General features: G+C 41.9%; 1 protein-coding gene and 1 pseudogene across 4 annotated transcripts in view; both read right to left on the bottom strand.

The window, feature by feature from the left end:
• EPHB4 (EPH receptor B4) overlaps positions 1-2,936 on the bottom strand; it is an 80,209-nt gene extending 77,273 nt beyond the window's left edge. For all 3 annotated transcript variants that reach the window (XM_082256222.1, XM_082256221.1, XM_082256223.1), the window contains exon 1: positions 2,693-2,936. In XM_082256222.1, the coding sequence (XP_082112348.1) occupies positions 2,693-2,771 (79 nt within the window). In that variant the 5' untranslated portion in view covers positions 2,772-2,936. The remainder of the gene's footprint in view (positions 1-2,692) is intronic.
• LOC309552161 overlaps positions 1-18,740 on the bottom strand; it is a 517,672-nt pseudogene that overhangs the window by 273,808 nt on the left and 225,124 nt on the right. The window lies entirely within an intron of this gene.

The following is an 18,740-nucleotide window of genomic DNA, read 5'->3' as shown; positions in this document are numbered from 1 at the left end:
AGATGGGGTCAGTATAGAAGGATACATTGTATATAGATGGGGTCTGTATAGAAGGATACATTGTATATAGATGGGGTCTATAGAAGGATACATTGTATATAGATGGGGTCTATAGAAGGATACATTGTATATAGATGGGGTCTCTATAGAAGGATACATTGTATATAGATGGGGTCTGTATAGAAGGATACATTGTATATAGATGGGGTCTCTATAGAAGGATACATTATATATAGATGGGGTCTCTATAGAAGGATACATTGTATATAGATGGGGTCTCTATAGAAGGATACATTGTATATAGATGGGGTCTCTATAGAAGGATACATTGTATATAGATGGGGTCTATAGAAGGATACATTGTATATAGATGGGGTCTATATAGAAGGATACATTGTATATAGATGGGGTCTATATAGAAGGATACATTGTATATAGATGGGGTCTCTATAGAAGGATACATTATATATAGATGGGGTCTCTATAGAAGGATACATTGTATATAGATGGGGTCAGTATAGAAGGATACATTGTATATAGATGGGGTCTGTATAGAAGGATACATTGTATATAGATGGGGTCTATAGAAGGATACATTGTATATAGATGGGGTCTATAGAAGGATACATTGTATATAGATGGGGTCTCTATAGAAGGATACATTATATATAGATGGGGTCTCTATAGAAGGATACATTGTATATAGATGGGGTCTGTATAGAAGGATACATTGTATATAGATGGGGTCTGTATAGAAGGATACATTGTATATAGATGGGGTCTCTATAGAAGGATACATTATATATAGATGGGGTCTCTATAGAAGGATACATTATATATAGATGGGGTCTCTATAGAAGGATACATTGTATATAGATGGGGTCTGTATAGAAGGATACATTGTATATAGATGGGGTCTATAGAAGGATACATTGTATATAGATGGGGTCTCTATAGAAGGATACATTATATATAGATGGGGTCTCTATAGAAGGATACATTGTATATAGATGGGGTCTATAGAAGGATACATTGTATATAGATGGGGTCTATAGAAGGATACATTGTATATAGATGGGGTCTATAGAAGGATACATTGTATATAGATGGGGTCTGTATAGAAGGATACATTGTATATAGATGGGGTCTCTATAGAAGGATACATTGTATATAGATGGGGTCTGTATAGAAGGATACATTGTATATAGATGGGGTCAGTATAGAAGGATACATTGTATATAGATGAGGTCAGTATAGAAGGATACATTGTATATAGATGGGGTCTCTATAGAAGGATACATTGTATATAGATGGGGTCTCTATAGAAGGATACATTGTATATAGATGGGGTCTCTATAGAAGGATACATTGTATATAGATGGGGTCTCTATAGAAGGATACATTGTATATAGATGGGGTCTATATAGAAGGATACATTGTATATAGATGGGGTCTCTATAGAAGGATACATTGTATATAGATGGGGTCTGTATAGAAGGATACATTGTATATAGATGAGGTCTCTATAGAAGGATACATTGTATATAGATGGGGTCTATATAGAAGGATACATTGTATATAGATGAGGTCAGTATAGAAGGATACATTGTATATAGATGGGGTCTCTATAGAAGGATACATTGTATATAGATGGGGTCTCTATAGAAGGATACATTGTATATAGATGGGGTCAGTATAGAAGGATACATTGTATATAGATGGGGTCTGTATAGAAGGATACATTGTATATAGATGGGGTCTGTATAGAAGGATACATTGTATATAGATGGGGGTCTATAGAAGGATACATTGTATATAGATGGGGTCTCTATAGAAGGATACATTGTATATAGATGGGGTCTGTATGGATACATTGTATATAGATGGGGTCTCTATAGAAGGATACATTGTATATAGATGGGGTCTGTATAGAAGGATACATTGTATATAGATGAGGTCTATATAGAAGGATACATTGTATATAGATGGGGTCTATATAGAAGGATACATTGTATATAGATGGGGTCTCTATAGAAGGATACATTGTATATAGATGGGGTCTGTATAGAAGGATACATTGTATATAGATGGGGTCTCTATAGAAGGATACATTGTATATAGATGGGGTCAGTATGGATACATTGTATATAGATGGGGTCAGTATAGAAGGATACATTGTATATAGATGGGGTCTGTATAGAAGGATACATTGTATATAGATGGGGTCTATAGAAGGATACATTGTATATAGATGGGGTCTGTATAGAAGGATACATTGTATATAGATGGGGTCTCTATAGAAGGATACATTGTATATAGATGGGGTCTCTATAGAAGGATACATTGTATATAGATGGGGTCTCTATAGAAGGATACATTGTATATAGATGAGGTCTGTATGGATACATTGTATATAGATGGGGTCTGTATAGAAGGATACATTGTATATAGATGGGGTCTCTATAGAAGGATACATTGTATATAGATGGGGTCTCTATAGAAGGATACATTGTATATAGATGAGGTCTATATAGAAGGATACATTGTATATAGATGAGGTCTGTATGGATACATTGTATATAGATGGGGTCTCTATAGAAGGATACATTGTATGTGTGTATATAATAAATATGATGGAATGATGGATATAGGGGGAGGAGGACACAATGATTGGGGGGGGGGGGGGTCTCACCTTCCAGGGCCCGGCCCGGGGGGCCCCAACACAGGAGGGCCAGCAGGAGCTGCAGCAGCCGCGGGATCGGGGGATCCATAGATCCGAGGAGGAAGGCAATATAATCCACAAACGGGGGGCCCCTGGTGTAAGTTGGGGCCCCGGCTCTCCGAGTCTCTCTCCAGCAGGGATCGGACAGTCGGGGGGCCCCGGGGATCCTTCGAGCAACTTTCTCTATCCGACAAACTCCGAGAGCTGGAGAAACTCCGGGACCCCGCCCACCCAGCTCTGATTGGAGGAGGAGGAGAACGGGAGGCGGGGACACAACACTCCGCTCTCACTACACATCCTGGGATCCACAGCCAATCACTGCAATCCAATCTGTGACCGATCACTACTCCAAACCTCATATTATATATACTACACATAAACACACACAGCATGCTCTATACTCCGCATATTATACACTGCACCCCATATACTATATTCTGCATCCTATACTATATACTGAATTACATATACTATATACTGCACCCTATATACTATATACTACATCCCATATCCTATATACTTCACCCTATATACTATATACTGAATTCTATGTACTATATACTGCACCCTTTATACTACGCCCCATAAATGATATACTGCACCCTATATACTATATTATGCACCCCATATACCATATACTGCACCTCATATACTATATACTGCACCCTATATACTATATACTGCACCCTATATATTATATAATGCACCCCATATACTATATACTACATCCCATATCCTATATACTTCACCCTATATACTATATACTGAATTCTATGTACTATATACTGCACCCTTTATACTACGCCCCATAAATGATATACTGCACCCTATATACTATATTATGCACCCCATATACCATATACTGCACCTCATATACTATATACTGCACCCTATATACTATATACTGCACCCTATATATTATATAATGCACCCCATATACTATATACTACATCCCATATCCTATATACTTCACCCTATATACTATATACTGAATTCTATGTACTATATACTGCACCCTTTATACTACGCCCCGTAAATGATATACTGCACCTCATATACTATATACTGCACCCTATATACTATATACTGCACCCTATATATTATATAATGCACCCCATATACTATATACTGTACCCTGTACACTATATTCTGCACCCCATACTATATACAGCACTCCATATACTATATACTGCACCATATATACTATATTCTGCACCCTATATATTATACACTGCACCCCATATCCTATATTCTGAATCCTATACTATATACTGAATTACATATACTATATACTGCACCCTATATACTACATACTACATCCCATATGCTATATACTACATCCCATATCCTATATACTGCACCCTATATACTATATACTGAATTCCATGTACTATATACTGCACCCTATATACTACACCCCATAAATGATATACTGCACCCCATATACTATATACTGCACCCTATATAATATATACTGCACCCCATATACTATATTCTGCACCTGTATATTATATAATGCACCCCATATACTATATACTGTACCCTGTACACTATATTCTGCACCCCATACTATATACAGCACTCCATATACTATATACTGCACCATATATACTATATTCTGCACCCTATATATTATACACTGCACCACATATACTATATTCTGCATCATATATATTATATACTGCACCCCATATACTATATTCTGTGCCCTATATATTATACACTGTACCCCATATACGATTACTGCACCCTATATACTATATTCTGTACCATATATACTACATACTGCACCCCATATAATACATACTGCACCCTATATATTATATAATGCACCCAATATACTACAAACTGCACCCATATACTATATACTGCACCCCGTATACTATAGTTTGCACTCTATATACTATATACTGCACCCCATATACTATATTCTGCACCCTATATACTATATTCTGCACCCAATATATTATATACTGCACCCTGTGTACTATATACTGTACCCTATATACTATATTCTGCACCCCATATACTATATACTCCACCCTATATACCACACCCTATATATACTATATTTTGACCCCATATACTATATACTATATACTGCACACCATATACTATATTCTGCACCCCATATACTATTGACTCCACCCTATATACTATATTCTGCACCCCTTATACTATATACTCCACCTTATATATTATATACTGCACCCCATATACTATATACTGCACCCCATATACTATATTCTGCACCCCATATACCATATTCTGCACCCTATATACTATACTCGGCACCCCTAATAATATATTCTGCACCCCATATACTATATACTCCACCCTATATACTATATACTGCACCCCATATACTGTATACTGCACCCTATTTACTATATTCTACACCCCATATACCATATTCTGCACCCTATATACTGTACCCTATATACTATACTCTGCACCCCTAATACTATATTCTGCACCCCATATACTATATACTCCACCCTATATACTGCACCCCATATATACGATATTCTGCACCCTATATACTATATTCTACACCTCCTATACTATATAGTGCACACCGTATGCTATGTTCTGCACCCCATATACTATTTTCTGCACCCGTTATATGATATACTGCACCCCATATACTATATTCTGCACCCCATATACTTTATTCTGCACATTGTATACTATATTCTGCACCCTTTATACTATATTCTGCACCCCATATACTATGTTCTGCACCATATATACTGTATTCTACACCCCATATACTATATTCTGCACCATTTATACTATATTCTGCACCCTATATACTGAACCCCATATACTATATTCTGCACCCTATATGCTATATACTGCACCCTATATACCTCACACCATATACTAGCTTCTGAACCTCATATACTATATACTGCACCCTATTTACTATATTCTGCACCCTATATACTATATACTGCACCCTATATACTATACTCTGTACCCCATATACTATATTCTTTACCCCATATACTATTTTCTGCACTTTATATACTATATTTTGCACCTTATATACTATATTCTGCACCCATATACTATACTCTGCACCCTATATAATATATACTGCACCCTATATACTATACTCTGCACCCTATATACAGTATACTATATTCTACACTCAATATACTATACTCTGCACCCTATATACTATACTCTGCACCCTATATACAATATTCTGCACCCCATTTATTATATTCTGCACCCTATATTCTATATTCTGCACCCTATATATTAAATTCTGCACCCCATATACAATATTCTGCACCTTATATTTTATATACCACACCCTATATAATATATCCTGCACCCTATATACTATGTTCTGCACCCCATATATTATATACTGCACCCTATATACTATATTCTGCACCCCATATACTATTCTCTGCACCCTATATACTTTACTCTGCACCCTATATACTATACTCTGCACCCCATTTACTATTTTCTTCACCCTATATACTATATTCTGCACCCCATATAGCATATACTACACCCTATATACTATATTCGGCACCCTATGTACTATATACTTCACCCTATATCATTATTCTGCACCCTATGTATTATATACTGCCCCTATATACTATATTCTTCACTCTATATATGACAAACTGCACCCTATATACTATATTGTGCACCCCATATATTATATTCTGCACCCTATATACTAGATTCCGCAACCCATATATTTTATATACTGCACCCTATATACTATATACTACTCCCCATATACTATACTCTGCACCCTATATACTATATTCTGCACCCTGTATTTTATATACTGCACACTATATACTATATTCTGCACCCCATATATGATATACTGCACCCTATATACTAGATTCTGCAACCCATATATTTTATATACTGCACCCTATATACTATATACTACTCACCATATACTATACTCTGCACCCTATATACTATATTCTGCACCCTGTATTTTATATACTGCACTCTATATACTATATTCTGCACCCCATATATTATATACTGTAACCTGCATATTGTATACTGCACCCTATGTACTATATCCTGTGCCCTGTATATTATTTGCTGCACCCTATATACTATATTCTGCACCCTATATATTATATACTGCACCCTATATACTATTTTGCACACTATGTACTATATTCGACAACCTATTTTTTTATACAGAATCCTATATACTATATTCTGCACCCTATATAATATATACTACACCCTATATTATATTATATATTGCATCATATATACTATATTTTGCACCCTATATATTATCTACTGCACCCTATATACTACATGGTACACCCTATATATTGTACCCTATGTTTAATACACTGTACCCCATATACTATATTCTGCACCCTATATACTATATTCTGCACCACATATATTAAATATTGCACCCTAAATACTGTATACTGCACCCTATTTATTATATACTGCACTCTATATACTATATCCTGTACTCTATATAGTCTATATTGCACCCTAGATACTATATTTTAAAGTATACTGTATATTATATACTGTGCCCTATATATGAGTCACTGCACCCTATATACTGCTTCCTACATACTACACCCTATAGACTACATACTACACCCTGTATACTATATTCTGCACCCTACATACTGTAGACTACACAAGATGCAGCACCCTATATAATATATTTCGAACCATCTATACTATATACTGTACCCTACATTTTATATATTGCATGCTATATACTATATATTGCACCCTACATATTATATATTGCATCCTACATATTGTATTCCACACACAATATATTGCACCCTATATAATATACCTACCCTACATTTTATTTACTGCTCTACATATAATATACTGCCCCTACATATTATGTATTTCACCCCTTATACTGCATATTATACAGCACACCCTGTATATTGCACTCTACATACTGTACAGTACACCTAATGTACTGCACCCTACATTTTATTTATTGCACCTTATATACTATTCTATACTATACTATACTATACTGTACTGTACTATACTATACTGTACTATACTATACTGTACTATACTATACTGTACTATACTGTACTGTACTATACTATATTATACTGTACTGTACTGTACTATACTATACTGTACTGTACTATACTATACTATACTGTACTATACTATACTGTACTGTACTATACTATACTATACTGTACTATACTATACTGTACTGTACTATACTGTACTATACTATATTATACTGTACTGTACTATACTGTACTATACTGTACTATACTGTACTGTACTATACTATACTATACTATACTATACTATACTGTACTGTACTATACTGTACTATACTATATTATACTGTACCGTACTATACTGTACTATACTATACTATACTATCTTATACTATACTATCTTATACTGTACTGTACTATATTATACTGTACTATACTATACTATACTATACTGTACTATACTATATTATACTGTACTGTACTTTACTATACTGTACTATACTATACTATAGAGTGTAGACTGATTGCTACATATAAGCTACTCCCAATATGATGCACCCTATATACTATATGTACCACGCACAATACCCTGCCACCTACTGTATGTGCTGTATACTGATCTCTATATACTGCATGCTTCCTGTTGTCACCAGTAATGGAGGTGAGGGTGAATCTTTCAGTGGGGACACTTGGTCTGAGATTTCCCCTGACATTGGAGAGATTTCCTTTTATTTCCTGTTGTGTCTCTGGGACAGGAAATGAGGAGAGATCCCCTCGATGGGATGCAGAGATCAGTATAAACCCAGCAGGGATTCTAACCCTCTAATATCCAATAACAATATAATTAAAGGTTCAGCTTTGGATACATTGATCCTTCATATTGGTGGCGCCTTTCTCAGATGAGAGGGTCTGATTTCCGCTGTGTCCCCTGGAGACAGATCCCCCGCTCCCTACAATCCCTATTGTTCCCGATTCATTCCCATTCCTCAGACAAATCCCCTTCATAGATCAGCATTAGCGGCGGAGGGAAGTCTCCTCTAATCCAGTTTGGTAAATCCGCCATGACGGGACGGCATTGTGTCCCCCCCCCCCCCACCCCGTAGTGTTCCCAGAGCTGAGATATAAAAGGGTTTCTGAATGTTGGAGAACTAAAAGCCCCAGCATGCCAAAAAAAAAAAAACGTTGCTTCTCATCCTTTGTCCAACCTCACTGCTGCCGCCTCTTTGCAGCCACTTCCCCCCTCCCCCTATGACTCAGGGAGGCTTTCCTGATGGTGACAACAGCAGACCGTGTCTGTGTGATTAACGCTCCATCGGTGACAACCCAGGAAACAGGGGCGGAGCGTTGTCACCCTATCACAGGAAGTTCCTGGACGTGGCAGGATCTCCGGAGGTGACGAGAGCGGCAGGTGCACATACACTGACATTTACTTCTGAAGTAACAGCCAAGTCATAAAATAATTCTGCAAAGTGCGGGAGGTAAGTACCTGCCCTTCCCCCTCCCCGCCCCCTCGCACCGCATGTATTGGGTTTATATGTGCAGAAGGAAAAAATATTTTTCATTTTGATTCGTTATTTACATAAATTTGTTAAATGAATTTTCAAAATTCGTTTATTGTATTCGAATTTGAATCGATTACAATTTTCTGAATACGATCAAATTGAACTCAATTCAACCGAATTTGCAAAATATGAATCGATAGAATTCGAATCGAATTTCATTTGAAATCAAATTTATTCTATTCAAAATTCGAAATTTGGAAGATGGTTTCTATTCCATTATATTCTATTGTTTTTTTTTTCTATTCTATTCTAGTCTTTTTATTTCTATTCTATTCTTTTCTATTATAATCTATTCTTTTCTACTCAAAATTCGAATATCAGAAAACGGCTATATCGTTGTATTCTTTCTTTCTTTTCTATTGTTTATTCTATTGTTATATTCTTTTTAGTCTTTTCTATTGTTTATTCTATTTTATTCTATTCTTTTTTTTTCTATGCCATTGTTTTATTTTCTATTCTTTTTCTTTTCTATTCTTTTCGAGTTTATTCTAATCGAAATTTGAATTTCGGAAGATAGTTATACTCTTTCTACTCCATTTTATTCTATTGTTGTTTTCTATTTTATTATTTTATTTTCTATTCTTTTCTATTATAACCTATTATTTTCTATTCAAATTCGAATTTAGTCTATTCAAAATTTGAATATCGGAAAACAGTTATATTCTTTCTATTATTTTATATTGTTTATTCTATTCTTTTTTTTTTCTATGCCATTGTTTTATTTTCTATTCTATTCTATTCTATTCTTTTCTTTTCTACTCTATTCGAGTTTATTCTAATAGAAATTTGAATTTCGGAAGATGGTTATATTCTTACTACTCCATTTTATTCTATTGTTGTTTTCTATTTTATTATTTTATTTTCTATTCTTTTCTATTATAACCTATTCTTTTCTATTCAAATTCAAATTTATTCTATTCGAAATTTGAATGTCGGAAAACAGTTATATTCTTTCTATTATTTTATATTGTTTATTCTATTCTTTTTTTTTTCTATGCCATTGTTTTGTTTTCTATTCTATTCTATTCTTTTCTTTTCTACTCTATTCGAGTTTACTCTAATAGAAATTCGAATTTCGGAAGATGGTTATATTCTTCCTACTCCATTTTATTCTATTGTTTTTTTTTCTATTTTATTATTTTATTTTCTATTCTTTTCTATTATAACCTATTCTTTTCTATTCAAATTCGAAATGTATTCTATTTAAAATTCAAATATCGGAAAACCGTTATATTCTTTCTATTATTTTCTATTGTTTATTCTATTCTTTTTTTCTACGCCATTGTTTATTTTCTATTCTATTCTATTATTTTATTTTATTTTCTATTCTATTCAAATTTATTCTATTAGAAATTCGATTTGCGGAAGACGGTTATATTCTTCATGCTCTATCTTATTCTATTTTTTTTTTTTTCTATTCTATTCCTTTATTTTCTATTCCTTTCTATTATAATCTATTCTTTTCTATTCAAATTCAAATTTATTCTATTCAAAATTAGAATATCAAAAAACAGTTATATTCTTTCTATTATTTTATATTGTTTATTCTATTTTTTTTCTATGCCATTGTTTTCTTTTCTATTCTGTTCTATTCTATTATTTTATTTTCTATTCTAGTCGAATTCATTCTATTCAAAATTTGAATTTTGGAAAATGGTTATATTCTTCCTACTCCATTTTATTCTATTGTTTTTTTTTTCTTTTCTATCCTTTTCTTTTCTATTCTTTTCTATTATAATCTATTCTTTTCTATTCAAATTTGAATTTATTCTAAAAAAAATATTTGAATATCGGAAAACAGTTATATTGTTATATTCTTTCTATCCATTTTTATTGTTTATTCTGTTGTTATATTTTTTTTTATTATTTTCTATTCTTTATTCAATTTTGTTCTATTCTTGTTTTTTAATCCAGTGTTTTTTTTTTTTCTATTCTATTATTTTCTTTTCTATTTTTATTCTATTAGAAATTAAAATTTTGGAAAATGGCTATATTCTTCCTACTCCATATTATTCAATTTTTTTTCTATTCTATTCTTCTATTTTCTATTCTTTTCTATTATAATCTATTATTTTGTATTCAAATTAAAATTAGAAATTGGAATATCGGAAAAACGGTTATATTGTTATATTCTTTCTATTCTTTTCTATTGTTTATTCTATTCTTTTTTTTTTTTCTATTTCATTGTTTTATTTTCTATTCTATTCTTTCCTTTTCTATTTTATTCTTTTCTATTGTTTATTCTATTCTTTTTTGTAACGTTAAGTTTTTTATTGATTTACAATGCAATAAACAAATCCACAAATCCACATCATTTAAAGGAGATTTTAACAACACCTTAATACCAATCCCCACCTCCCACTCCCCTCCCCCCATTTAGCACCATCTATTACTCTGTTGTGCATCCTCCCCTTCCTCTTCACCTACCCAATTCCCCTCTTCATCCCCTTCCTCTTCACCTACCCGCTTCCCCTCTTCCTTCCCTTCCTCTTCACCACACCCGATTTCCCTCTTCCACCCCTTCCTCTTCACCATACCCGCTTCCCCTCTTCCTCCCCTTCCTCTTCACCTACCAGCTTCCCCTCTTCCTCCCCTTCCTCTTCACCATACCTGCTTCCCCTCTTCCTCCCCTTCCTCTTCAACTACCCTTTTCCCCTCTTCCTCTTCACCTACCCGCTTCCCCTCTTCCTCCCCTTCCTCTTCAACTACCCGCTTCCCCTCTTCCTCCCCTTCCTCTTCACCTACCCGCTTCACCTCTTTCTCCCATTCCTCTTCACCACACCCGATTTCCCTCTTCCTCCCCTTCCTCTTCACCATACCCGCTTCCCCTCTTCCTCCCCTTCCTCTTCACCTACCCAATTCCCCTCTTCCTCCCCTTCCTCTTCACCTACCCGCTTCCCCTCTTCCTCCCCTTCCTCTTCACCTACCCGCTTCCCCTCTTCCTCCCCTTCCTCTTCACCATACCCGCTTCCCCTCTTCCTCCCCTTCCTCTTCAACTACCCTTTTCCCCTCTTCCTCTTCACCTACCCGCTTCCCCTCTTCCTCCCCTTCCTCTTCAACTACCCGCTTCCCCTCTTCCTCCCCTTCCTCTTCACCTACCCGCTTCACCTCTTTCTCCCATTCCTCTTCACCATACACGATTTCCCTCTTCCTCCCCTTCCTCTTCACCTACCCAATTCCCCTCTTTCTCCCCTTCCTCTTCACCTACCTGCTTCCCCTCTTCCTCCCCTTCCTATTCACCTACCTGCTTCCCCTCTTCCACCCCTTCCTCTTCACCATACCAGCTTCCCCTCTTCCTCCCCTTCCTCTTCAACTACCCTTTTCCCCTCTTCCTCTTCACCTACCCGCTTCCCCTCTTCCTCCCCTTCCTCTTCAACTACCCGCTTCCCCTCTTCCTCCCCTTCCTCTTCACCTACCCGCTTCACCTCTTTCTCCCCTTCCTCTTCACCATACCCGATTTCCCTCTTCCTCCCCTTCCTCTTCACCTACCCAATTCCCCTCTTTCTCCCCTTCCTCTTCACCTACCTGCTTCCCCTCTTCCTCCCCTTCCTATTCACCTACCTGCTTCCCCTCTTCCACCCCTTCCTCTTCACCATACCAGCTTCCCCTCTTCCTCCCCTTCCTCTTCACCATACCCGCTTCCCCTCTTCCTCCCCTTCCTCTTCACCTACCCAATTCCCCTCTTCCTCCCCTTCCTCTTCACCTACCCGCTTCCCCTCTTCCTCCCCTTCCTCTTCACCATACCAGCTTCCCCTCTTCCTCCCCTTCCTCTTCACCTACCCGCTTCCCCTCTACCCTACCAGCTTCCCCTCTTCCTCCCCTTCCTCTTCACCATACCCGATTTTCCTCTTCCTCCCTTTCCTCTTCACCTACCCACTTCCCCTCTTCCTCCCCTTCCTCTTCACCATACCCGCTTCCCCTCTTCCTCCCCTTCCTCTTCACCATACCCGCTTCCCCTCTTCCTCCCCTTCCTCTTCACCATACCCGCTTCCCCTCTTCCTCCCCTTCCTCTTCACCATACCCGCTTCCCCTCTTCCTCCCCTTCCTCTTCACCATACCCGATTTCCCTCTTCCTCCCCTTCCTCTTCACCTACCCAATTCCCCTCTTTCTCCCCTTCCTCTTCACCTACCTGCTTCCCCTCTTCCTCCCCTTCCTATTCACCTACCTGCTTCCCCTCTTCCACCCCTTCCTCTTCACCATACCAGCTTCCCCTCTTCCTCCCCTTCCTCTTCACCTACCCGCTTCCCCTCTACCATACCAGCTTCCCCTCTTCCTCCCCTTCCTCTTCACCATACCCGATTTTCCTCTTCCTCCCTTTCCTCTTCACCTACCCGCTTCCCCTCTTCCTCCCCTTCCTCTTCACCATACCCGCTTCCCCTCTTCCTCCCCTTCCTCTTCACCATACCCGCTTCCCCTCTTCCTCCCCTTCCTCTTCACCATACCCGCTTCCCCTCTTCCTCCCCTTCCTCTTCACCATACCCGCTTCCCCTCTTCCTCCCCTTCCTCTTCACCGTACCCACTTCCCCTCTTCCTCCCCTTCCTCTTAACCATACCCGCTTCCCCTCTTCCTCCCCTTCCTCTTCACCATACCCGCTTCCCCTCTTCCTCCCCTTCCTCTTCACCATACCGCTTCCCCTCTTCCTCCCCTTCCTCTTCACCTACCCGCTTCCCCTCTTCCTCCCCTTCCTCTTCACCATACCAGCTTCCCCTCTTCCTCCCGTTCCTCTTCACCGTACCCGCTTCCCCTCTTCCTCCCCTTCCTCTTCACCATACCCGCTTCCCCTCTTCCTCCCCTTCCTCTTCACCATACCCACTTCCCCTCTTCCTCCCCTTCCTCTTCACCATACCCGCTTCCCCTCTTCCTCTCCTTCCTCTTCACCATACCCGCTTCCCCTCTTCCTCCCCTTCCTCTTCACCATACCCGATTTCCCTCTTCCTCCCCTTCCTCTTCACCTACCCAATTCCCCTCTTTCTCCCCTTCCTCTTCACCTACCTGCTTCCCCTCTTCCTCTCCTTCCTATTCACCTACCTGCTTCCCCTCTTCCACCCCTTCCTCTTCACCATACCAGCTTCCCCTCTTCCTCCCCTTCCTCTTCACCATACCCGCTTCCCCTCTTCCTCCCCTTCCTCTTCACCATACCCGCTGCCCCTCTTCCTCCCCTTCCTCTTCACCATACCCGCTTCCTCTCTTCCTCCCCTTCCTCTTCACCTACCCGCTTCCCCTCTACCATACCAGCTTCCCCTCTTCCTCCCCTTCCTCTTCACCATACCCGATTTTCCTCTTCCTCCCTTTCCTCTTCACCTACCCGCTTCCCCTCTTCCTCCCCTTCCTCCCCTTCCTCTTCACCATACCCGCTTCCCCTCTTCCTCTTCACCATACCCGCTTCCCCTCTTCCTCCCCTTCCTCTTCACCATACCCGCTTCCCCTCTTCCTCCCCTTCCTCTTCACCATACCCGCTTCCCCTCTTCCTCCCCTTCCTCTTCACCGTACCCACTTCCCCTCTTCCTCCCCTTCCTCTTAACCATACCCGCTTCCCCTCTTCCTCCCCTTCCTCTTCACCATACCCGCTTCCCCTCTTCCTCCCCTTCCTCTTCACCATACCGCTTCCCCTCTTCCCCCTCTTCCTCCCCTTCCTCTTCACCTACCCGCTTCTCCTCTTCCTCCCCTTCCTCTTCACCATACCCGCTTCCCCTCTTCCTCCCCTTCCTCTTCACCATACCAGCTTCCTCTCTTCCTCCCGTTCCTCTTCACCGTACCCGCTTCCCCTCTTCCTCCCCTACCTCTTCACCATACCCGCTTCCCCTCTTCCTCCCCTTCCTCTTCACCATACCTGCTTCCCCTCTTCCTCCCCTTCCTCTTCACCATACCCACTTCCCCTCTTCCTCCCCTTCCTCTTCACCATACCAGCTTCCCCTCTTCCTCTCCTTCCTCTTCACTGTACCCGCTTCCCCTCTTCCTCCCCTTCCTCTTCACCATACCCGCTTCCCCTCTTCCTCCCCTTCCTCTTCACCATACCAGCTTCCCCTCTTCCTCCCCTTCCTCTTCACCATACCCAGTTCCCCTCTTCCTCCCCTTCCTCTTCACCTTCCTGTTTCCCCTCTTCCTCCCCTTCCTCTTCACCTTCCCGTTTCCCCTCTTCCTCCCCTTCCTCTTCACCATACCCGCTTCCCCTCTTCCTCCCCTTCCTCTTCCCCATACCCTCTTCCCCTCTTCCTCCCCTTCCTCTTCACCATACCAGCTTCCCCTCTTCCTCCCATTCCTCTTCACCTACCCGCTTCCCCTCTTCCTCCCCTTCCTCTTCACCATACCAGCTTCCCCTCTTCCTCCCATTCCTCTTCACCTACCCGCTTCCCCTCTTCCACCCCTTCCTCTTCACCATACCAGCTTCCCCTCTTCCTCCCCTTCCTCTTCACCTACCCGCTTCCCCTCTACCATACCAGCTTCCCCTCTTCCTCCCCTTCCTCTTCACCATACCCGATTTTCCTCTTCCTCCCTTTCCTCTTCACCTACCCGCTTCCCCTCTTCCTCCCCTTCCTCTTCACCATACCCGCTTCCCCTCTTCCTCCCCTTCCTCTTCACCATACCCGCTTCCCCTCTTCCTCCCCTTCCTCTTCACCATACCCGCTTCCCCTCTTCCTCCCCTTCCTCTTCACCATACCCGCTTCCCCTCTTCCTCCCCTTCCTCTTCACCGTACCCACTTCCCCTCTTCCTCCCCTTCCTCTTAACCATACCCGCTTCCCCTCTTCCTCCCCTTCCTCTTCACCATACCCGCTTCCCCTCTTCCTCCCCTTCCTCTTCACCATACCGCTTCCCCTCTTCCTCCCCTTCCTCTTCACCTACCCGCTTCCCCTCTTCCTCCCCTTCCTCTTCACCATACCAGCTTCCCCTCTTCCTCCCGTTCCTCTTCACCGTACCCGCTTCCCCTCTTCCTCCCCTTCCTCTTCACCATACCCGCTTCCCCTCTTCCTCCCCTTCCTCTTCACCATACCCACTTCCCCTCTTCCTCCCCTTCCTCTTCACCATACCCGCTTCCCCTCTTCCTCTCCTTCCTCTTCACCATACCCGCTTCCCCTCTTCCTCCCCTTCCTCTTCACCATACCCGATTTCCCTCTTCCTCCCCTTCCTCTTCACCTACCCAATTCCCCTCTTTCTCCCCTTCCTCTTCACCTACCTGCTTCCCCTCTTCCTCTCCTTCCTATTCACCTACCTGCTTCCCCTCTTCCACCCCTTCCTCTTCACCATACCAGCTTCCCCTCTTCCTCCCCTTCCTCTTCACCATACCCGCTTCCCCTCTTCCTCCCCTTCCTCTTCACCATACCCGCTGCCCCTCTTCCTCCCCTTCCTCTTCACCATACCCGCTTCCTCTCTTCCTCCCCTTCCTCTTCACCTACCCGCTTCCCCTCTACCATACCAGCTTCCCCTCTTCCTCCCCTTCCTCTTCACCATACCCGATTTTCCTCTTCCTCCCTTTCCTCTTCACCTACCCGCTTCCCCTCTTCCTCCCCTTCCTCCCCTTCCTCTTCACCATACCCGCTTCCCCTCTTCCTCTTCACCATACCCGCTTCCCCTCTTCCTCCCCTTCCTCTTCACCATACCCGCTTCCCCTCTTCCTCCCCTTCCTCTTCACCATACCCGCTTCCCCTCTTCCTCCCCTTCCTCTTCACCGTACCCACTTCCCCTCTTCCTCCCCTTCCTCTTAACCATACCCGCTTCCCCTCTTCCTCCCCTTCCTCTTCACCATACCCGCTTCCCCTCTTCCTCCCCTTCCTCTTCACCATACCGCTTCCCCTCTTCCCCCTCTTCCTCCCCTTCCTCTTCACCTACCCGCTTCTCCTCTTCCTCCCCTTCCTCTTCACCATACCCGCTTCCCCTCTTCCTCCCCTTCCTCTTCACCATACCAGCTTCCTCTCTTCCTCCCGTTCCTCTTCACCGTACCCGCTTCCCCTCTTCCTCCCCTTCCTCTTCACCATACCCGCTTCCCCTCTTCCTCCCCTTCCTCTTCACCATACCTGCTTCCCCTCTTCCTCCCCTTCCTCTTCACCATACCCACTTCCCCTCTTCCTCCCCTTCCTCTTCACCATACCAGCTTCCCCTCTTCCTCTCCTTCCTCTTCACTGTACCCGCTTCCCCTCTTCCTCCCCTTCCTCTTCACCATACCCGCTTCCCCTCTTCCTCCCCTTCCTCTTCACCATACCAGCTTCCCCTCTTCCTCCCCTTCCTCTTCACCATACCCAGTTCCCCTCTTCCTCCCCTTCCTCTTCACCTTCCTGTTTCCCCTCTTCCTCCCCTTCCTCTTCACCTTCCCGTTTCCCCTCTTCCTCCCCTTCCTCTTCACCATACCCGCTTCCCCTCTTCCTCCCCTTCCTCTTCCCCATACCCTCTTCCCCTCTTCCTCCCCTTCCTCTTCACCATACCAGCTTCCCCTCTTCCTCCCATTCCTCTTCACCTACCCGCTTCCCCTCTTCCTCCCCTTCCTCTTCACCATACCAGCTTCCCCTCTTCCTCCCATTCCTCTTCACCTACCCGCTTCCCCTCTTCCTCCCCTTCCTCTTCACCATACCAGCTTCCCCTCTTCCTCCCATTCCCCTTCACCTACCCGCTTCTCCTCTTCCTCCCCTTCCTCTTCACCATACCCGCTTCCCCTCTTCACCTACCCGCTTCCCCTCTTCCTCCCATTCCTCTTCACCATACCCGCTTCTCCTCTTCCTTCCCTTACTCCACCCAAGTTTCTAGGTATTTTCTGTTCTTTTTAAAGTCTGCCCATTTCTCCCATTTATTTGGGAATCTCTCTGTTTGGTCTTCTCTGCCGCCTACATATTCCATATTGTAAATATATTCAATTCTTTTAACCACTTGCCGACTGCCCGCCGCATATATACTGCGGCAGGCTGGCTCCACCGCGCGAATCGCCATACCTGTATGGCAATCCGTGGGAGCGCTCCTGGGGGCGGTGCGCTCCAACCTCCACTGGGCAGCGGGGACTCCGATCCACAGGGCAGGCGGCACCGATTGCCCCCGGCCACCCGCGATCGCTCCCTGCTGAGAGAGAAGGATGGTCGGCTGTTGTAAACACAGCTGACCGTTCCTCTCCCTGGAATGATCACAGAGCTCATGTGATCCTTCTATATAGGATCACATGTCTCTATGATCATTTCAGAAGCCACGTCCCCATACAGTTAGAAAACACCCCCTAGGCTTACACTTAACCATTTGATCACCTCTGGGTAAACCCCTATTCTTTTATTTTCTGTTCTTTCTATTATATTCTATTGTTTTTTCTTCAAATTTTAATTTATTCTATTTGAAATTTGAATATCAGAAAATGGTTATATTCTTATAATCTTTCTACTCTATCCTATTCTATTGTTTATTCTACTCTTTTCTATTCTATTATTTTATCTTCTATTATATTCTGTTCTTTTCTATTCC

Source organism: Pelophylax lessonae (assembly GCF_965119305.1).
Source record: "Pelophylax lessonae genome assembly, chromosome: 4".
NCBI classification, from domain to species: domain Eukaryota; kingdom Metazoa; phylum Chordata; class Amphibia; order Anura; family Ranidae; genus Pelophylax; species Pelophylax lessonae.
The sequence above is the reverse complement of the archived record's forward strand: the minus strand, read 5'-3'. Positions and strand labels throughout refer to the sequence as shown.